Here is a 23323-nt window from a genome sequence, read left to right as displayed (position 1 = left end):
CCAACATGGAGACAACTGGTCTGCTTAGTCACATCACAATAGACGATATCTGATCTCCTGCAGTGTCTGTCTGTCTAAAGGCCATTATGACCTTAGAAAGGGGAAAGAGTCATTTTTCCTTCACAACTCTCATGACCTCAGAGATTTTCTTACAAAGCTACAATATTAAATCCTAATACATCACACATCACTCTGAAATATCCAACACCATGCTCTATAAATGAATCCAGCTTTACAGGGATACGCTGATGTCTCTGCAGTTCATTACAACATTTTCACATGAGAAAGTTTTCACAGTTTAAATGTGTAGATTTCCACATGTATGTTGCATAAAATCAGCTGTAAATCTGCCCTACCATTAATTTATCAACACAGCAACAGGATAAATAAGATATTTGTTCAGTTTTCTGAACAATTTACTCTGCTCTACTCCAAAACAATAAATGTCTCACATGACAGTTTGATATTTATTAGTTGGCTCTAACATGTCAACCTAAAACATGAACCTTCAAAGTAAAACAAATGAAAGATATCCTGTAAATAGTTTACAGTTCATCCTTCTCTTCCTTCTCTTCCTCAAAGATGGTGTTGTCAGGCTTCTTGACCCATCTAAGTTTGAACCCTGCTGTGATCCCTTTCTCTTTCAGCTTCTTCTCCAGCTGAAAAACAAGTTCATGAGCAGAAAGAAAAGATTTTGATTCTTCTTACAGATTTATGTCCTCTTAAATTTAAATGTTAACATGAAACTATCTCATCTCACACTGACCAGTTTCTGGATGGCCTCCGTCACAGCGGGGTCATTCAGGTCCATTGTGGATTTCAGAACCCTCAGCTTGATCCGAAGCTGCTTTGTCTCTGTGGACAAAATGGAAATACAGATTCATGAAAAATAGACTTGAGTGTCAGTGCAGCACAGTCAGTGTGAGTTTGTTTGAAGACAACTCACCGTAGTGGCACATGAAAGGAAGTTTTTGGTCACAATGATCTTCGATCCACTTTCCAGCATCAGTAGCACCGATCAAACTGGTAGCACAGTCTCCACTGTTATATGGTATGTTTCCAGTCAGCCAGTTTTTGAATTCATGCTCTGTGCCATCTGACCAAGAGTACCAGGTTCTTCTGGACAGACCAATGAAAGCAACGTCATTTCCTGATATGGCCTTCTGGACCAGTGTCATCTCTTCTTCATTCCTGATGGAGGCCAGGTCTGTGTGGAACTTCCTACAGTAGCTCTGAGCTTCCTCCCACGTCAGGTTCCTCCAGGCCTTAAAGACATATCTTGGAGGAGAAGAAGCTGGCAAGAATTTTGAAAGTTCAGTGAGACTAATTTGCACACAAAAGTAATTTATTCTGACCAACAGTTTTAAAAATCCAATCTGCATGAAATCAAATTAAGAAAAGTGTCAGATCTTCACATGTGAGTTACATCTTTACAAGACAAATGAAACAGTCAAAGCTGCCGTTCATTTTCTGTTTTGCGGCCTAAACACACACTTGAAGTAATAATTATACCACAGTCTGGAAAATGCACTACATGATATTGGATCACAGAAACCAAAGCAAGTAATGCTGTACTCACTGTCTGAATTGTCATAGCAGACAAATGGGCTTTGGTAGGAGCATAAGACTTCATACATTAGATCTCTGAATACAACAGCGCACACCTTCCACTCATATCTGCGTTGATTTGGTCCACCAGTGCCCCACTTGAAAAAGGGCTGATTGTTGGTTCTGTAGTAGCCATCATCTGTCATCGACCACGCCCAGCTGCTAGAATTGTCATACAGGCCAATCCATACTTTTCCACTGTAGCCACTGCCAGCAGCTGCAATCAGTTGAGCCACGTCTTCCATGTTGTCCACAGTAGCCAGGTCAGTGAACTTTTCTCTGCAGTACTGTTGGGCTTCACTCCAGGTCTTCGGTTCATCAATGAATTGGTACTGATGAAGGCCTGAACAGAGCCCTGAAAAAGACACATTTATCATCCTGAATGTGACATAATTTGTAGCAGTGACTGTTTCTCTGTGCTGCAGTTAACAAATCATTCACATTCAGGTTTAAGGTTTGTTGTTTTGTATAAAATAAGCACTTTCACCTTTAAATGACTTCTTTGTTGAGGTCAGGACTGTCATCGTTCTCTGGTTATGAGTTCTTTTGTTCAGACATAATTGACATAATTGTCAAGCAAGTGAGGTAATCAACATCTACTTTAAGCATTCCACGTCTGAACAAAAGAGCTCACAACCAGTGTACTAATAAAAAGACATAATGAACATTTGTGTCATCATCCTGATGTCAACAAGTCAAATGATCACATGAATGTGACATAAAAACAATTATAAGACAGATGTGGATCAAACACACCCACAGGTTGGACACCAATGACTGCTGTGGACTGAAAATGGTTGTAAATGAAACAAATGTGTCATATTTACATCATCCACATGTCTGAGGTTTGCTCTCCTTATTAAACCATTTTGTTCTGCTGAAATGTTTGATTGCCAGAAACACGCATTCATTCACATTGTCTTTGTAAAGTCTTCATAAAATTTTCTCTATATTTAGATGTATCACATGGTTAAAGTTAGTAAAATGATAACAATAATACATATTATTTGTACAGCGCTTTTCAAAACGCTCAAAGATACTTCACATAGAAAATCATCAAACATTAAAATGATCGGGTTGGTAGGAGACAGATTCTTCATGGAACATGTTAGAAATCCAACAGTTGCTTCAAAAGTCAATGGAAAGAGTGACGTCAAGAACAGACATCAAACATCAGATGTTTTATGAATGGAAATTTGTTTTGTCACAATGTGTGATGATAGAACTACAGGTTCACTGTATTTAAATGCTCCAAAATATATTTTACAAATATTTGCAGTTACTTTCACATTTTTGCAGCTGTTGAAAGTCAAAACATTCCATAATTTTTAAACATATTTTTGTGTAGCAGAACAACTTTTACCATGAATCCTACACATGCAGACTGACCTGATAAAAGGACGATGCACAGCAAGGCCCCGTTAACACCTGAGGATAAAACACATTCATCAGAACCTGTCAGCACATGCCAGCATTCTGAAGTTACACAAGATGTTGTTTGTTTCTGAACTTATCAGAAAAATACTATCTGGGTCTGATCTGTTGTCCTATTGTATGCACTGAAGAGACTAAAATCCATTTTCTTCTGCTTTTCTTATGTTCTTAAACATATTTCTTACCTGGTCTGCAGGCTGGTGACATCTCCAAACTCTCCACTTCTTCTCTCTTTATCTAAATCTCAGAACTTTAACGATTGTCCAGATTACAGCTGCAGTAATGTCTTCATATTTCCCCTTTCCTCTCCCTTCTCCTTGTCTTGACCTTGCTTCTTCCTCTTAAAACAAATTCTAATCCCTTCATTTGCAACGTAATGAGTGTTTCATCTGCTGACAGCATCGCTCACGTCACCCTGCCCCATGTCATGGCATTTAGGTATTTGTTAAATAACTTCTTATTTCAGGATGATGCAGGATATTTCAGGATTATTTAACAATTTGTCTCTTTTGATGTGTAAAAGTCTCACAGTGGAAAAAGTCATGATTAATGTTTTGTCTCCAACTGCATCTTCCTGATGTTTGGCATCATGCTGTCTTTCTTAATCGTCATTTTACATCATTTTTTGTTCATTTCCATGCATTTTTCTTCATGTATTTGGTGCATTTAGCAAATTTTACATTTGAATTTGGCCATTTGAATTTAATTCTCATCATTTGTGTCAGATTTTGGTTATTTTGCATCCTCTTGTTGGCATTTTGTCTCTTCATGGTTTTTCTTTTTCCATTCCATCAGACTGGTTGTTGTCTGTCTCATTCTGGGATGTATATTATAATGGACCTGTGTCCAGTAGGTCTGTTCAATAATGTGTCCATGTACATTAGTGTACAGGATGTAGAGGAAAGGAGTGAGAACACACCCTGTAGTCTGTCTTTTAAATAGGTGGTGATATTGAGGTGTTGGATTTATTTAATCACCAACAGATGATGGTATTGAATACTGAACTGAAGTCAGTGAGATGGATTCTCACAGATTTACCAGCTGATTGTAGGGAGGACTTGGAGGCTGACCACAATAACTAGTGATGGTAGTGAATGTGTTCTGCATTATGTCGTCTTTCTTCACAGGACAAAGTTAAATCGTCATTCAACCACAGTTATGGAAAATGTTGCATGGCAGAAAGTGGTCCAAGTGAAGGGAACTGTGATAGTTGAGTAACAAAACAGACCACTTCAGGTCGTTAATTGTGGTTCTGTGCTTTGTTGATCAATGCAAACCAGATGTAAATCCACATGTCCTCACCTGATGCAACCAGTTTGCTCGCATGAAGAGACAGGTGGTTCCCTGTCGGGTTACTTGAATAGGCAAGAAAATTAAAAAACAAAACAAAAAAAACTAAAATGAGTCCAAAGACCAGTATTTTAGATGTACATTCTAAAAGGCTCTTTGTCAGTTGATGAGGTGACACTGTACAATGACGTTATTTTCTGAACCAGTGGTTTCTACAATTTTTAGCCCTGAACCTCAACATAACAGATATTTGTGACTCTCAACATTTCCAGAGATGAATCATGCAAACATTCAGAATCAGAATCAGAATCAGAATCAGAATAGGTTTTATTGCCAAGTAGGTTTTTACACTTACAAGGAATTTTCTCTGGTGCTTTTGGTGCAAGTGCAGATAAAATAAAATAAAAAATAAAATAGTAAGTAAGGAGATGTAAGGATTATGGATAAAATAGACAAGGTATGTGCAGTTACTATGCAGTAGTAATTAATATGGTCAACAGAGCAGATTTGCAGTGGCACGGGCAGTGTTCATCAGCGATGCAGCAGAGGGGAAGAAGCTGTTCTTGTGGTGAGAGGTTTTAGTCCTGACGGTCCGCAGCCTCCTGCCTGAGGGGAGGGGTTCAAAAAGTTTGTGTCCAGGGTGAGAGGTGTGTGGCCAAGATCTTGGTTGCACACCTAAAAGTCCTAGAGGTGTACAGATCCTGTAGAGATGGCAGGTTACATCCGATCACCTTCTCAGCAGAGCGGATGATGCGCTGCAGCCTGCTCTTGTCCCGAACGGTGACTGCAGGGTACCAGACGGTGATGGAGGAGGAGAGGATGGACTCTATGATGGCTGTGTAGAAGTGCACCATCATAGTCTTTGGCAGGGTGAACTTCTTCAGCTGCCTCAGGAAGTACATCCTCTGCTGTGCCTTCTTGGTTGTGGAGGTGATGTTCATCTCCCACTTCAGGTCCTGGGAGATGATGGATCCCAAAAAGCTGAAAGACTCCACGGATTGACAGATTGATATTTCCTCCAGGGCTGTTCCTTCTCTCTGACCCTGTTTGTGTGTTCATGGACAGAATCTCAAGGCGCAGTCGGGGTGATGAGGTTGTCCAGTTTTGAGACCTCAGGATCACATCTCTGCTATTTGCACATGATGTGGATCTGGTGGCTTCCTCAGACCATGACCTTCAGCAGCACTGCAGTGGTTTGCGGCCGAGTGTGAAGTGATGGGGATGTGGATGAGCACGTCCAAGTCCAAGGCCATGGTTGTCTGCCGGAAAAAGGTGGATTGCCCCCTCCAAGCAAAGGAGTTCAACTATCTCAGGATCATGTTCAAAAGTGATGAGAAAATGGAGCAAGAGATGGACAGGTGGATTGGTGCAGCATCAGCAGTAATGTAGGCATTGCACTGAACCATCATGGTGAAGAGGGAACTGAGTCGCAAGGTGAAGCTCTCGATTTACCAGTCCATCTACGTTCCATCAATCACCTATGGTCATGAGCTCTGGGTAGTGACTGAAAGTCACCAAGTGGTACAAGTAAAGGTAGCTGTGGTGGTTGTACAACAAAACAGGCCACTTCAGGACACAAACTGTGGTTCTGTGCTTTGTTGATAAATGCAAACCAGATGTAAATTCACCTGTCCTCACCTGATGCAACCAGTTTGCTAACATGTGGTTCCCTGTTGGGATATATGAAGAGACAAAACATAAAAGAAAAATGAGTCCAAAGACAAACACTGTGGATGTACATTCCACAAGTGTCTTCATCAGTCACTGAGGCTACGCTGGACAAGAAACATTTTGTTTTCTGCACCACTGGTATCCACATTTTTTAGCCCTAAACCTTCAAAATAACAGAGATTCATGACACCCATCATCTCTGGAGGTGAAACATGCAGCCATTGTGCACATGTACACTAATAGGCTGATCCAAACACTCCACCCATATTAAGAAATCAAAATGGCTTCAAGACCTCAATATTATGGTGTAGTAATTTAATCGAGGCTAGTAGCAACTCACATCATTTAACGTTACCTCCATGTGTAAACAATAGTACTGAGAAAACATGCAGAACGTAGGAGCAGCAGATTCATGTCCTGTCTTTCTTTGTGCCACAACAAGCAGCATTTACCTACTAATTTGCTTATCTGTGGTCAGGTTGTGATGGCAACAAGTGAAGTACGTCATTGCGGACATCCCTCCTTAAATCAATGTCCCTGAACAATTTGCATTTCTGTTGCTACTTCTCTTCCTCCTCCTCCTCCTCCTTCTCCCTCTGTTTTACCAATAATAATACTGACAATGCAGAACAGTTATCGTGTATAATTTATTGTAGGTGGAGGACAGTGTGATTACAATAAGTCAACAGTAATACATCAAACAAACGAGAGTGTTGGTGATTGACAGATGAAATCAGTGACTTCATTCCTCACTGAACCTTTCAATGCCAAGTTGGACTGTCTGAAAGAACCGCTCATGGTAGATTAGGGTGGAAAAAAGAAGACTAAATATCCAAGTGTCAATTATGCTCCCAGCGGCCAAATCCGACCCGCTGTGGAATTTCATCTGGCCCGCGGCCTCTGTTATAAAATGTATCACTTGTGGCCCGACAGCATTTGTGACCAGGGTATAAATATACACGTAAAAAAATATTTTAGGTTTCACCACAAGATGACAGCATGACCCATTCTGACCATAAGCTGTGTAGAATGGACAGCGGCATTTGTGCATTTGCATTCTTTGGGAAAATCGTTGTAATGGCTGCTGTACAGTATGCTTCTGACATTTCAAAAATGGCGACTGTTACGTCTGCTGAAAAAAAGTGTTGAGAAACATAGAGGTATGAGATCCCCAAATCAGCCGTAAGTGTGAGACTCTGGCAGAATAACAGCTAAATAAGGGAACATTGTGATATTATAAACTGAGATTTATATTCAAATTATGTCATAACCCAACGAATGTGTTTAAGCGAAGTCAAATACCTATTTTTATAATCTTTGTTTGAAACTGTGTAGAAATCAAAAGAGTAACTCACTGTAAAAAGTGAGGTTTTGATTATTTTTGAAGGGTTCTCTTTATAATCTTTGTTTAAGAAGTAACCAAGTCAGAACAGCTACTCACTGTGAAAAGTGATGCTTTTGGTTACCAGAGGAAACTGATGCTTAATGAAATGGAAATGCCTTTAAGAGTTTTGATTACGAAGAAAATGAGATGCTTTAAGGGCTTTAATGTCCATAAGAGACTGGGGTATAAGAAGTCAAGCATGAAGGTGAACTGAGGTCAAGTGTTCACGGTAAAGGTTATTAAAAATAAATTAGAATAAATTAGAAATAGGCTTCGGGGATGTTTGTGAGTCTGGACACATTGTGCAAAAGATTGCACAATGGGATGCACAATCTGCGTCTCCATTTCCTGATCAGGGGCCTTCTCTGAGCTGCAGACTGGAGAGATCGGGGGGTAGGGGATGGGAGTGGGTGGAAAGTCCAAAATAGATAGTTTTAGTTCCTCAAACATGGAGGGGTCTTATGATCATTGAGGGAGGGGGGTTGATGATTACTTTTCTATTGTGTAAGCATAGTTCCACTCATGAGTTGTGTTCGTCAATTGGAAGATTATTAATGTTTTAGTAAATCAGTCTCACTGAGTTTTTTTGATTATAGGCTATTGCTGTGCCCTTGCTGAAATATTGCAATAAAACATTTATCCTGCAACTGAAATCAACAGATTGGAAATTCTATTTATCCCTATCACAATAATTAACGATATATATTTTCTCTGGTTGTAAAAAGGCAGGTTAATGTGTGCATTACAACTTAAAAGGTTCTACTTTCTCACAGGTTACCTATGTTGGGGCGCTGAGGGTGAACCCGACCAGAGAACACACAGAGGAGGCTGAACTGGAACTGAGAACAGATTTATTGTGCAATGAATAAACTCAGGATTGGAAGTGAAGGAAAGCTAAGGAGAGGCGTGAATTCAATGAACAACCTAAAGGGGAGTGACAGGGACGGGGGTGACTGTACCAGGGACCAGTACTTGGTAGGTGTCTGAGTGGGTCGCCGGTGGAGAGCGGGCAGGAGGTTTCAGTCCCGGGGGGCATTTGGCAAGTTGTTCCAGGGGCTGACTGGCACAGCAGTAGGGTGAGAGTGTTGGTGATTGACAGATGAAACAGATGAAATCAGTGACTTCATTCCTCACTGAACCTTTCAATGCTGAGTTGGACTGTCTGAAAGAACCACTCATGGCAGATAGGGTGTAAATAAGAAGACTAATTATCCAAGTGTCAATCACACTCTGCTTTGTTCAACTTAGGATCAATGTGAATCAAGGACATGAACACCATTGGGCTCAAGTTGACCAAGCACTTCATAGGCGTAGTCAACTAACCTCCAGCCCACCAGCATCTTGTCCACACTACAGTCCAGTAACCTCTCAGATCCAACCCCGACTCCCAGATACTATCTCTGATGCTTCACAACTCTCATGACCTCAGAGATTTTCTTACAAAGCTACAATATTAAATCCTAATCCATCACACATCACTCTTAAATATCCAACAACATGCTATACTCATTATAGACTCGAGGAGCAGCATACATCATTTAAAGTAACCTCCATGTGTAAACTATACTACTGAGTAAACATAGCAGCAACAGATTGATTTTTCATGTTTGTCTTTGTGCAACAACAAGCAGCATTTCCATACTAATTTGCTTATCTGTGGTCAGGTTGTTCTGACAACAGGTGAAGTAGGTCATTGCGGACATCCTTCCATAAATCAATGTCCCTGAACAGTTTACATTTCTGCTGCCACTCCTCCTTCTCTTTCCTCTTTATTACCAATAATAATACTGATTATGTGGAACAGTTATAGTGTGTACTTTATTGTCGGTGACGGACAGCGATAAGTTGACAGTAATAAATCGCTGAAATGAGAGCTTGGATCATGGACAGTTGGAAATAGTGACTTCATTCCTCACTAAGCCTTTCAATGCTGAGTTGGTGCCAGGTGTGGATGAGATCTGATCCAGATTTGCTGATTGATCTGGACATTGTTGGACTATCTCGGCTGACACGTTTCTACAATGTTGCATGGGCATCGGGTACGGTGCCTGTGGAGTGGCAGACCGGGGTGGTGGTTTCCATGTCTGGCAAATACTGAGGTATCACACTTTTAATCTCCCTCCGTGGGAAAGTTTAGTTACGGGTGTTGGAAGTGAGGCTCTGACCCAAGGGCGTCAGTTTGTTTTTAAAAGTGGGGGGGGGGGCGGAGACCACAGCACTATGAGAAAATGTCAAAGAATGGCGGCAAAGTGCCACAAGCTGGACTCAAATTCACAACCACCGCACCAAAGGCAGAGGCATAAACTGTTGAGCTATCAGTACATGCAGGTTGATGGGTCTGTGGGCCGCGATAGTACTAATTCTCCCGCGCCGAAATTTTGCCCCTGCACGCCTCTGGTCGGAGCTTCCACTTGGCACAGGCGCAAATTTAGCATCTGCGCGTTTTTTTTGTTTTTGTTTATTTTAACCTCACGAAGGTGTGCTGCATGTCTGTGCAATTCTCGGCGGAGTGCGGATGGTGCGTTCAGGAGCGTCAGAATTTTCTATACTACTGAAAATAACTGGGTTTACAACGGCTTACATGTGAAGAATTTGAATGTGTTGGAGACAAAATGACCCCTGACAAAAAGTGGGGGGGACACGTCCCCACCGTCCCCCCCTAAACTGACGCCTATGCTCTGACCGATTGTCAAACCTCAGATTCAGGAGGAGCAATGTGGATTCCATCCCGGTCATGCAACAGTGGATCAGCTCTTTATCCTTGTGGACCTAATGAGGGGGTCATGGGAGTTTGACCTGCCAGTCTACATGTGCTTTGTGGATCTGAAGAAGTCCTACAACTGTGTCCCCCCTTAATGGGGGGTACTGTAGGACGATGGGGTACTGGATTTGTTGATAAGAGCCATTAGGTCCCTGTACAACCAAAGTGAGAGCTGTGTTTGCATACTTGGCACAAAGTCAGACATGTTTCCAGTGTGTCTTGGACCACACCGAACAATAGACGTCTATTAGACGTCTAGATTTTTTTAGACCGAAATTCAACCATGCCATCTGTTTTTAGATGGAATTTAGGCGTTGCAGTTTAATCAATTATTCTACAACTATTTATTTCAACAATGGTAAGGTGCATAGCTAATCTCCAAATACTGAACGAATATAATTATGACAGTCATAGAGCGATATTCAGAATAGTATAAATATAGCCGTGATTTAGACGTTTAAATATATACCGCATTTCAACGTAAAGATATATACCGAATCTAGGCCTAGGATCTTGGTCTCCAGTCCAAAACAGGAACACACACACACACACACACACACACACACACACACACACACACACACACACACACACACACACACACACACACACACACACACACACACAACCAAGCACACCTTGGAATTCATTTTTCATCATTAAACACATTCTTCACTAAGTCTTTGATCTCCTCCTCCTCATTAGTTTCTACATCTGGGTTCTCCACAAACCTCTGACAGTTTTGTTTCAAGACAAACTGAATCTATGTCCTTCCTTGACCTGTCAGAGAAACAGGATGGAGTGTTTCCACTCATTACAGGATCAGAGGTGTTTGTTTTTCTTGTTCTTTATTGCCACCAAGTGGAGCAGTCAGAACACTGCAAGAAATGATCCCAGGTTCAGTTCAAATTCAACCTTCACATTTCATCTTGACACACTTGTGGAATTTACTCTTTAACTCACAGATGATGTCAGTTTAGTTCACCTTGTTAGACTTGCACGACAACATAGAGGGAAATTTAGGAAATTTTACAAAATGAAGGATTTTTTCACAGAATATGTTCTTTGCCTTTTAATAAACCAAAAAGATGATGTGGGAAAGTCTTCAATCGATTCAGTCTTCATACAAATTTGACTGTTAACTTTGAAGTAAACTACACTTTAATTTTCACACATGAATATTTCATTATTTTTATTATTATTTATTATATTTGACTAAATATTTTCCTTCATGTCAGAGCTCATGTAGCAGCTCAGCTGGTTCAGAAGCAGGTTTAGAAAGAGTTGTGGGTTTAAAGCATGACTGGATATTTAAATAAAGATTCAGATTAAACTGAAAAGTCACATTTACATTTTAAAGGATACAACTGGTGATAATTTTTGTTATTGTCAGAAAACTTTATTGAAAACCAAACCAGTATAATGAACAGAAATCGTTATGATGATTACAGTTGCAAATAGAGTTTTAACACAAAGAACAGATACAAGTCAGCTACAGATCTGAAGATATTTAAAAACCACACAATGAAGAATATTCACTGGACTCTTGTTGCTGAAGTTCAGTGATGTGGAGGCAGATCCAGAGAGACACACTGGAGACTCAGATGACTTAGGTTGTGAGTAATGTTTACTGATATCAGGAGAAGTGACACCAACAGAGCAGCAGTACATGCAAGCAATGCCAGCATCACTTCTGAGGATTCTCTCTGATCTTTGGCTTTATATTGGAGTTGGGAGAAGGTCAGATTGAGATTACAGACCAATATGGAGACAACTGGTCTGCTTAGTCACATCACAATAGACGATATCTGATCTCCTGCAGTGTCTGTCTGTCTAAAGGCCATTATGACCTTAGAAAGGGGAAAGAGTCATTTTTCCTTCACAACTCTCATGACCTCAGAGATTTTCTTACAAAGCTACAATATTAAATCCTAATACATCACACATCACTCTGAAATATCCAACAACATGCTCTATAAATGAATCCAGCTTTACAGGGATACGCTGATGTCTCTGCAGTTCATTACAACATTTTCACATGAGAAAGTTTTCACAGTTTAAATGTGTAGATTTCCACATGTATGTTGCATAAAATCAGCTGTAAATCTGCCCTACCATGAATTTATCAACACAGCAACAGGATAAATAAGATATTTGTTCAGTTTTCTGAACAATTGACTCTGCTCTACTCCAAAACAATAAATGTCTCACATGACAGTTTGATATTTATTAGTTGGCTCTAACATGTCAACCTAAAACATGAACCTTCAAAGTAAAACAAATGAAAGATATCCTGTAAATACAGTTTACAGTTCATCCTTCTCTTCCTTCTCTTCCTCAAAGATGGTGTTGTCAGGCTTCTTAACCCATCTAAGTTTGAACCCTGCTGTGATCCCTTTCTCTTTCAGCTTCTTCTCCAGCTGAAAAACAAGTTCATGAGCAGAAAGAAAAAAAATGTATTCTTCTTCTTGTTCTTACAGATTTATGTCCTTTTAAATTTAAATGTTAACATGAAACTATCTCATCTCACACTGACCAGTTTCTGGATGGCCTCCGTCACAGCGGGGTCATTCAGGTCCATTGTGGATTTCAGAACCCTCAGCTTGATCCGAAGCTGCTGCTTTTTCTCTGTGGACAAAATGGAAATACAGATTCATGAAAAATAGACTTGAGTGTCAGTGCAGCACAGTCAGTGTGAGTTTGTTTGAAGACAACTCACCGTAGTGGCACATGAAAGGAAGTTTTTGGTCACACTGATCTTCGATCCACTTTCCAGCATCAGTATCACCGATCAAACTGGTAGCACAGTCTCTATTTTTGTATATTATTTTTCTCGTCAACCAGGTTTTGAATTCATGCTCTGTGCCGTCTGACCAAGAGTACCAGGTTCTTCTGGAAAGACCAATGAAAGCAACGTGATTTCCTGTTATGGCCTTCTGGACCAGTGTCTTCTCTTCTTCATTCCTGATGGAGGCCAGGTCTGTGTGGAACTTCCTGCAGTAGCTCTGAGCTTCCTCCCACGTCAGGTTCCTCCAGGCCTTAAAGACATATGTTGGAGGAGAAGAAGCTGGCAAGAATTTTGAAAGTTCAGTCAGATTAATTTGCACACAAAAGTAATTTATTCTGATCAACAGTTTTAAACATCCAGTATGCATGAAATCAAATTAAGAAAAGAATCAAATCTTCACATGAGTTACATCTTTACAAGACAAATGAAACAGTCAAAGCTGCCGTTCATTTTCTGTTTTGCGGCCTAAACACACACTTGAAGTAATAATTATACCACAGTCTGGAAAATGCACTGCGTGTTACTGGATCACAAAAACCAAAGCAAGTAATGCTGTACTCACTGTTTGAATTGTCATAGCAGACAAATGGGCGTTGCAAGGAGCATAACCATTCATACAATAGATCTTTAAATACAATAGTGCACAGCTTCCACTCATCTCTGCGTTGATTTGGTCCACCACTGTACCACCAGAGTAAAGACTGATTGTTGGTTCCGTAGTAGCCATCATCTGTCATCGACCACGCCCAGCTGCTAGAATTATCATACAGGCCAATCCATACTTTTCGACTGTAGCCACTGCCAGCAGCTGCAATCAGTTGAGCAATAGAGTTTACAGTCCTCAGTTGTGCCTCCCTCTCCCAAACAGTCTGGCCTCCAAAGCCTCCAAGCATCCTCTTGGCTAAAGGAGTTCAGAAAATCCTGGGCATACTAGTGCTAGACCAGGTTCCAGACCAGGGCACCACAAGAGTCAGCTGGTGCTCCCCCTGCTTCTGGATTGGGCTCTGTCTTGCCACTGGGCTGCTTCACTAATGCTGCTGGCCTTGTGTCTAGCCTCCAGAGGGGCTCCATTTCTGTCACTGGCTTCCTGGCAGGTTCCATCTCCATTACTGCTGTCTGGAATGGGCCCACAAGAAAATTTTGTCTTCAATCTGTCCTTCAGACTGTCCCCAACAACAGCCATGCACTTGAAGGCAGACAGCAGTAACTAGTGGTGGTAAAGAAAGTGTTCCACATTATGTCGTCTGTCTTCACAAGGTGAATTTAAATAGTTGTCTAATCACAGGATAGTTCTGCAAAATGTTACTAGGCAGAAAGTGATCCAAATCCAGTATCTTGCAATTCCATTCAATATTTATTGTGGTACGAACAGTAATATTATGCAGAAACACGGACACCCCCCTTATCTTTATTTAATATTAATATTATTTGGTTGATATTTGTTATTGTCATTTGGCTTGTTTTTATGTTGTCATTCTTCACTGAAGTAAATTGCAACAGGTGTGGACATGAAGCTCCAGCTTTGATTCGCCACTAGAAATTTAGACAGGCACACAGGTTAGCTACAGGGGGTCCTTTACTGGGGGTGCGACGTACAGGCATGCATACATCGAGTAGTGGACGGAGTAGGAAGTCTGATAGCAGTAAGGTGAATGTGTCTGTATCGTTTCTGTGTCTGTATCTGAAGAGAGAGCATCTTAAAAGGACTTTAAACTCATGCACGCTTTGAGTCCCTTTCTGTCCGAGTGTATAACATTATCCATCGCCTTCTCCTCTGTGAAGTTCCAGGAGGGCTGGAGTCTATTCTAGCTAACTTATGACGAAGACAGGGGACACCTGGACAGGTCTCCAGTCCAAAACAGGAACACACACACACACAGACAACCAAGCACACCTTGGAATTCAGTTTCATCATTAAACACCTTCTTCACTAAGTCTCTGATCTCCTCCACCTCGTTAGTGTCTGCATCTGGGTTCTCCACAAACCTGTGACAGTTTTATTTCAAGACAAACTGAATCTATGTCCTTCCTTGACCTGTCAGAGAAACAGGATGGAGTGTTTCCACTCATTACAGGATCAGACGTGTTTGTTAGGGTCCGAGCACCGAGGGTGCGAAGGACAGGCGGTGCAAGGGCACCGACTGTTCAAGGCACCAGCGGTGAATAGGATCCTATTGAAACCCTAGGGTTTATTATTAGGGTCCGAGCACCGAGGGTGCCGAGGACAGGCGGTGCAAGGGCACCGACTGTCCAAGGCACCAGCGGTGCCTAGGACCCCATTGAAACCCTTGGGTTTATTATTAGGGTCCGAGCACCGAGGGTGCCGAGGACAGGCGGTGCAAGGGCACCGACTGTCCAAGGCACCAGCGGTGCCAAGGACCCTATTGAAACCCTAGGGTTTATTATTATTATTGTTATTATTATTATTATTGGGGTCCGAGCACCGAGGGTGCGAAGGACAGGCGGTGCAAGGGCACCGACTGTCCAAGGCACCAGCGGTGCCTAGGACCCCATTGAAACCCTTGGGTTTATTATTAGGGTCCGAGCACCGAGGGTGCCGAGGACAGGCGGTGCAAGGGCACCGACTGTCCAAGGCACCAGCGGTGCCAAGGACCCTATTGAAACCCTAGGGTTTATTATTATTATTGTTATTATTATTATTATTGGGGTCCGAGCACCGAGGGTGCGAAGGACAGGCGGTGCAAGGGCACCGACTGTCCAAGGCACCAGCGGTGCCGAGGACCCTATTGAAACCCTAGGGTTTATTATTAGGGTCCGAGCACCGAGGGTGCCGAGGACAGGCGGTGCAAGGGCACCGACTGTCCAAGGCACCAGCGGTGCCAAGGACCCTATTGGAACCCTAGGGTTTATTATTAGGGTCCGAGCACCGAGGGTGCGAAGGACAGGCGGTGCAAGGGCACCGACTGTCCAAGGCACCAGCGGTGCCTAGGACCCTATTGAAACCCTAGGGTTTATTATTATCATTGTTATTATTATTATTATTGGGGTCCGAGCACCGAGGGTGCGAAGGACAGGCGGTGCAAGGACACCGACTGTCCAAGGCACCAGCGGTGCCTAGGACCCTATTGAAACCCTAGGGTTTATTATTATTAGGGTCCGAGCACCGAGGGTGTGAAGGACAGGCGGTGCAAGGGCACCGACTGTCCAAGGCACCAGCGGTGCCTAGGACCCTATTGAAACCCTAGGATTTATTAGGGTCCGAGCACCGAGGGTGCGAAGGACAGGCGGTGCAAAGGCACCGACTGTCCAAGGCACCAGCGGTGCCTAGGACCCTATTGAAACCCTCGGGTTTATTATTATTATTAGGGTCCGAGCACCGAGGGTGCCGAGGACAGGCGGTGCAAGGGCACCGACTGTCCAAGGCACCAGCGGTGCCTCGGACCCTATTGAAACCCTATTTTTTTTTTCTTTTTTCTCCCGGAAAGTAAATTGGCTTTTTGGCAGCCTTATCATACTCCAAAATGCGTGAAATTTGGCATGCACATCAGGACTGGCGAAAAATTTGATATTTCATGGGAGTTGCGTATGCACGTGGCAAAATGGCTCTATAGCACCACCTGCAAACTTGAAAAAGTAGTCATTAGGCCAACTGCCACAATGTTTCACGAACAGCTACAATATTTGGTGGGCATATGCACCACATCAGGACACACCAAAAAGTAAATTACAGCCACGCCCTAAACCCAACAGGAAGTCGGCTATCTTGAATTTGCTGTAAATTTTTCAAACTTAATAGCTCTTCGGGAAATGAATTGCCTTTTTGGCAGCCTTATCATATCCCAAAACGCGTGAAATTTGGCGTGCACATCAGGACTGGCGAAAAATTTGGTATTTTATGGGAGTTGCGCATGTGTGTGGCAAAATGGCTCTATAGCGCCACCTGCAAAATTGAAAAGTGGTCATTAGGCCAACTTCCACAGTGTTTCATTTACAGCTACAATATTTGGTGGGCATATGCACCACATCAGGACACACCAAAAAGTCAATCACAGCCACGCCCTAAACCCAACAGGAAGTCGGTCATCTTGAATTTACTGTACATTTGTCAAAAATTAATAGCTCCTAGGGGGTAAGTCTGAGAGAACTGAAATTTGGCCAGTACATGCACCAGACCTTTTCGATGAAAAGTTATCAAAAACTCAACCAGAAGCCAAAAGGTATGGCCATGGCGGAGCCTCAAAAAACTGATCCTTCGCCATGAAACAGGAAGTGGTGTCTAATTCTTCTCAACATGCTCCAATCTGCCTGAAACTTTACATGTATGATGACAGTCCTGTCCTGATGTCATCCACATAGGGATATTCATTGACAGTCATAGCGCCACCTTGTGGTTTCAGGAAATAGACATCTTTTACACTTTCATGCCCTATTGTTACCCGGTTGATCATATTCACTTCAAATGCGGTGACAACAGGCTGAACACATTGATGATGCATCTCAGTGAAAATGGTGACTTGTCATCAAAGGGCGTGTCTGTGGCGGCCAAACCAATTTCGATGTTTCGCCATGAAATTTAACGATTCATATCTCAGCTGAACAAGATCCAATCTGCCCCAAACTTCACATGATGGACATCAGGTCCAGTCTGAACACATCCACACTCATAAATTCTGAAAAAGTCATAGCGCCACCTGTTGGTAATAGTAAGTTTAAGGCCTTATATTTTCAGCTACAATGGCCCCAAACTTGGTGATATCATGCTGGAAATTGGTCAGTCATGTCTTCACCTCTTGACAATCCCACACTGTCAAGGGTGTGACATTTCATGCAACGCTGTTGCCGTAGCAACCAAATATCGCCATGCAAAACAAAGTGCTGTTTGACAGGTTAGAAATACTCCAATGCTCACGAAAAATTACCACACACATCACCATCGACCCAAGGAACGACACCGTGTGCATCTCGGCACTGCACATGCTATAGCGCCCCCTACAGTATTTTTAACAAACAGCCCTCCCAGCACGTTTCACCGACATCCATGAAATTTGGGAGGCTTATAGAGCACATCAGGACGCACAAAAAAGCCTCTTGGAGCCATGTCCTAAACCCAACAGGAAGTCGGCCATCTTGGATTAATTGTGAGATTTTTGATGATTTTTCTCATTTTTGAGAGTTAATACCTCATGGGGATAATTCCAGGAGACCTGAAATTTTGTCAGTCCACACAGCAGGACTTGGTGATGAAAAGTTATCAAAAGTTTAACCAGAAGCCAAATGGCGTGGCCATGGCGACCATCAGAGTTTTGATGCTTCGCCATGAAACAACAACTGCTGTATTGCTCTCCTCTGCATGCTCCAATCTGCCTCAAACTTTCCATGTGTGATCACAATCCAATCCTGATCACATCTACAGGCCAACAGACACTCTCAGTTGCAGCGCCACCTGTTGGAGGGACAGTAAATGCTCTATAACTGGACTCTACATGATCAAATCAGCCTGAAACTTTTCATGAGTGATCAGAGTTCAACCCTCATCACATCCACTGTTTGAAATACACTCTGAGTTACAGCGCCACCTGGTGGTGGATGGGCAGGAAATGCTGTATAACTAGTCTGAACATGCTCCAATCTGGCTGAAATTTTACATGTGATTAAACTCCGGTCCAGATGTGATTCCGAGGCCGGCACACACTCTCAGTTACAGTGCCACCTGGTGGACGTGCATGGATTCGCCGACCAGCGTGGATGCGAGGACCCGTCCATCACTGCTTGCAGCTTTAATTTTTCTTGTTCTTTATTGCCACCAAGTGGAGCAGTCAGAACACTGCAAGAAATGATTCCAGGTTTAGTTCAAATTCAATCTTCACATTTCATCTTGATACACTTGTGGAATTTACTCTTGAACTCACAGATGATGTCAGTTTAGTTCACCTGGTCAGACTTACATGACAACATCGAGGGAAATTTCGGAAATTTTACAAAATGAAGGATTTTTTCACAGAACATGTTCTTTGCCTTTTCATAAACCAAAGAGATCATGGGGAAAAGTCTTCAATCAATTCAGTCTTCATACAAATCAGACACTGTGAAGTGAACTACACTTTAATTTTCACACATGACTATTTCATTATTTTTATTATTATTTATTATAACTGATTGTAAATATTTTCCTTCATGTCAGAGCTCATGTGGCAGCTCAGCTGGTTCAGAAGCAGGTTTAGAAAGAGTTGTGGGTTTAATGCATGACGGGATATTTAAATAAAGATTCAGATTAAACTGAAAAGTCATATTTACATTTTAAAGGATACAACTGGTTATAATTTTTATCGTCAGAAAACTTTATTGAAAACCAAACCAGTATAATGAACAGAAATGGTTATGATGATTACAGTTGCAAATACAGTTTTAACACAAAGAACAGATACAAGTCAGCTACAGATCTGAAGATATTTAAAAACCACACAATGAAGAATATTCACTGGACTCTTGTTGCTGAAGTTCAGTGATGTGGAGGCAGATCCAGAGAGACACACTGGAGACTCAGATGACTTAGGTTGTGAGTAATGTTTACTGATATCAGGAGAAGTGACACCAACAGAGCAGCAGTACATGCAAGCAATGCCAGCAGCACTTCTGAGGATTCTCTCTGATCTTTGGCTTTATATTGGAGTTGGGAGAAGGTCAGATTTAGATTACAGACCAACATGGAGACAACTGGTCTGCTGAGTCACATCACAATAGACGATATCTGATCTCCTGCAGTGTCTGTCTGTCTAAAGGCCATTATGACCTTAGAAAGGGGAAAGAGTCATTTTTCCTTCACAACTCTCATGACCTCAGAGATTTTCTTACAAAGCTACAATATTAAATCCTAATACATCACACATCACTCTGAAATATCCAACAACATGCTCTATAAATGAATCCAGCTTTACAGGGATACGCTGATGTCTCTGCAGTTCATTACAACATTTTCACATGAGAAAGTTTTCAGAGTTTAAATGTGTAGATTTCCACATGTATGTTGCATAAAATCAGCTGTAAATCTGCCCTACCATTAATTTATCAACACAGCAACAGGATAAATAAGATATTTGTTCAGTTTTCTGAACAATTTACTCTGCTCTACTCCAAAACAATAAATGTCTCACATGACAGTTTGATATTTATGAGTTGGCTCTAACATGTCAACCTAAAACATGAACCTTCAAAGTAAAACAAATGAAAGATATCCTGTAAATACAGTTTACAGTTCATCCTTCTCTTCCTTCTCTTCCTCAAAGATGGTGTTGTCAGGCTTCTTAACCCATCTAAGTTTGAACCCTGCTGTGATCCCTTTCTCTTTCAGCTTCTTCTCCAGCTGAAAAACAAGTTCATGAGCAGAAAGAAAAGATTTTGATTCTTCTTGTTGTTCTTACAGATTTATGTCCTCTTAAATTTAAATGTTAACATGAAACTATCTCATCTCACACTGACCAGTTTCTGGATGGCCTCCGTCACAGCGGGGTCATTCAGGTCCATTGTGGATTTCAGAACCCTCAGCTTGATCCGAAGCTGCTTTGTCTCTGTGGACAAAATGGAAATACAGATTCATGAAAAATAGACTTGAGTGTCAGTGCAGCACAGTCAGTGTGAGTTTGTTTGAAGACAACTCACCGTAGTGGCACATGAAAGGAAGTTTTTGGTCACACTGATCTTCGATCCACTTTCCAGCATCAGTAGCACCGATCAAACTGGTAGCACAGTCTCCACTGTTATATGGTATGTTTCCAGTCAACCAGTTTTTGAATTCATGCTCTGTGCCATCTGACCAAGAGTACCAGGTTCTTCTAGACAGACCAACGAAAACACCCATATTTCCTGGTCCAGCCTTCTGGACCAGTGGAACTTCCTGCAGTAGCTCTGAGCTTCCTGCCATGTCAGGGTCCACCAGTACTTAAAGACATATCTTGGAGGAAAAGAAGCTGGCAAGAATTTTGAAAGTTCAGTCAGATTAATTTGCACACAAAAGCAATTTATTTTGACAAACAGTTTTAAAAATTCAATCTGCATGAAATCAACTGAAGAAAAGAGTCAAATCTTCACATGTGAGCTACATCTTTACAAGACAAATAAAACAGTCAAAGCTGCCGTTCATTTTCTGTTTTGGGGCCTAAACACACACTTGAAGTAATAATTATACCACAGTCTGGAAAATGCACGAAATGTTACTGGATCACAGAAACCACAAGAAGTAACGTTTTACTCACCGTTTGAATTGTTGTAGCAGAGAAAGGGGAGTGGGTAGGAGCATGGCAGATCATACAATAGACCTTCCTTTGCCATAGAACACAGCTTCCACTCATCTCTGCGATCACCTGGTTGATCACTGTACCACTTGAGAAAGGGCTGATTGTTGGTTCCGTAGTAGCCATCATCTGTCATCGACCACGCCCAGCTGCTAGAATTGTCATACAGGCCAATCCATACTTTTCCACTGTAGCCACTGCCAGCAGCTGCAATCAGTTGATCCACGTCTTCCATGTTGTCCACAGTAGCCAGGTCAGTGAACTTTTCTCTGCAGTACTGTTGGGCTTCACTCCAGGTCTTTGGTTCATCAATGAATTGGTACTGATGAAGGCCTGAACAGAGCCCTGAAAAAGACACATTTATCATCCTGAACAATGTAACATAGAAATCTAAACAAATAGGATATAGAAACAAAAATGAGACAGATGTGGATCAAACACACCCACAGGTTGGACACCAATGACTGCTGTGGACTGAAAATGGTCGTAAATTAAACAAACATGCTTTATTTACATCATCCATATGTCTGAGGTTTTCTCTCCTTATTACACTATTTTGTTCTGCTGAAATGTTTGTATACTAGAAACATGTATTCATTTACATTGTCTTTTAATTGTCTCTATCTTTAGATGTATCACATGATTAAAGTTGGTAAAATGATCGGGTTGGTAGGAGACAGATTCTTCATCCAACATGTTAGAAATCCAACAGTTGCTTCAGAAGTCAATGGAAAGAGTGATGTCAAGAACAGACATCAAACATCAGATGTTTCGAATTTGTTTTGTCACAACGTGTGATTCTAGAAATACAGGTTCACTGTATTTAAATGCTCCAAAATATATTTTACAAATATTTGCAGTTACTTTCACATTTTTGCAGCTGTTGAAAGTCAAAACATTTTAAAAGATATTATTTGTGTAGCAGAACAACTTTTACCATGAATCCTACACATGCAGACTGACCTGATAAAAGGACGATGCACAGCAAGGCCCCGTTAACACCTGAGGATAAAACACATTCATCAGAACCTGTCAGCACATGCCAGCATTCTGAAGTTACACAAGATGTTGTTTGTTTCTGAACTTATCAGAAAAATACTACCTGGGTCTGATCTGTTGTCCTATTGTATGCACTGAAGAGACTAAAATCAATTTTCTTCTGCTTTTCTTATGTTCTTAAACATATTTCTTACCTGGTCTGCAGGCTGGTGACATCTCCAAACTCTCCACTTCTTCTCTCTTTATCTAAATCTTAGAATTTTAACGATTGTCCAGATTACAGCTGCAGTAATGTCTTCATGTTTCCCCTTTCCTCTCTCTTCTCCTTGTCTTGACCTTGCTTCTTCCTCTTAAAACAAATTCTAATCCCTTCATTTGCAACATAATGAGTGTTTCATCTGCTGACAGCATCGCTCACGTCACCCTGCCCCATGTCATGGCATTTAGGTATTTGTTAAATAACTTCTTATTTCAGGATGATGCAGGATATTTCAGGATTATTTAACAATTTGTCTCTTTTGATGTGTAAAAGTCTCACAGCGGAATAAGTCGTGATTAATGTTTTGTCTCCAACTGCATCTTCCTGATGTTTGGCATCATGTTGTCTTTCTTAATAGTCATTTTACATCATTTTTTGTTGATTTCCATGCAATTTTCTTCATGTATTTGGTGCATTTAGCAAATTTTACATTTGAATATGGTCATTTGAATTTAATTCTCATCATTTGTGTCAGATTTTGATCATTTTGCATCCTCTTGTTGGCATTTTGTCTCTTCATGGTTTTTCTTTTTTTCCCATTCCATCAGACTGGTTGTTGTCTGTCTCATTCTGGGATGTATATTGTAATGGACCTGTGTCCAGTAGGTCTGTTCAATAATCTGTCCATGTACATTAGTGTACAGGATGTAGAGGAAAGGAGTGAGAACACACCCTGTAGTCTGTCTTTTAAATAGGTGGTGATATTGAGATGTTGGAGCTTTTTAATTATCAATAGATGATGGTATTGAATACTGAACTGAAGTCAATGAGATGGATTCTCACAAATTTACCAGCTGATTGTAGGGAGGACTTGGAGGCTGACCACAGTAACTAGTGGTGGTAGTGAATGTGTTCTGCATTATGTCGTCTTTCTTCACAG

The 23323-nt window shown here is 41.5% G+C and overlaps 2 protein-coding genes and 2 long non-coding RNA genes across 4 annotated transcripts; all 4 read right to left on the bottom strand.

Annotated features, from left to right (window-relative positions):
- Positions 1-543: 543 nt before the first annotated feature.
- Positions 544-1112, bottom strand: LOC127532688 (uncharacterized). The gene is made up of 3 exons (XR_007940274.1): positions 947-1112; positions 767-855; positions 544-659 (listed from the first exon to the last, which is right to left on the bottom strand). It is a non-coding gene; the product is annotated as an uncharacterized LOC127532688 (long non-coding RNA).
- A 30-nt stretch (positions 1113-1142) lies between these two features.
- LOC127532737 (macrophage mannose receptor 1-like) lies at positions 1143-3249 on the bottom strand (the record flags this gene model as incomplete). The annotated part of the gene is made up of 4 exons (XM_051944774.1): positions 3228-3249; positions 2998-3036; positions 1629-1951; positions 1143-1376 (listed from the first exon to the last, which is right to left on the bottom strand). Coding segments are annotated over exons 1-4 (618 nt in total), but the record flags the coding sequence as incomplete, so codon positions are not given.
- Positions 3250-11874: 8625 nt separating this feature from the next.
- Positions 11875-12910, bottom strand: LOC127532689 (uncharacterized). The gene is made up of 3 exons (XR_007940275.1): positions 12868-12910; positions 12685-12776; positions 11875-12568 (listed from the first exon to the last, which is right to left on the bottom strand). It is a non-coding gene; the product is annotated as an uncharacterized LOC127532689 (long non-coding RNA).
- A 74-nt stretch (positions 12911-12984) lies between these two features.
- Positions 12985-21561, bottom strand: LOC127532736 (asialoglycoprotein receptor 2-like). The gene is made up of 3 exons (XM_051944773.1): positions 21203-21561; positions 13064-13271; positions 12985-13017 (listed from the first exon to the last, which is right to left on the bottom strand). The coding sequence occupies exons 1-3, from the start codon at positions 21550-21552 to the stop codon at positions 12985-12987; spliced, it is 591 nt and encodes a 196-aa protein (XP_051800733.1). The 5' UTR covers positions 21553-21561.
- Positions 21562-23323: the final 1762 nt, after the last annotated feature.

This window comes from Acanthochromis polyacanthus, chromosome 24 (genome assembly GCF_021347895.1).
Source record: "Acanthochromis polyacanthus isolate Apoly-LR-REF ecotype Palm Island chromosome 24, KAUST_Apoly_ChrSc, whole genome shotgun sequence".
NCBI classification, from domain to species: domain Eukaryota; kingdom Metazoa; phylum Chordata; class Actinopteri; family Pomacentridae; genus Acanthochromis; species Acanthochromis polyacanthus.
Note: the sequence above shows the minus strand (reverse complement) of the source record. Positions and strands in the feature narration are given on the sequence as shown.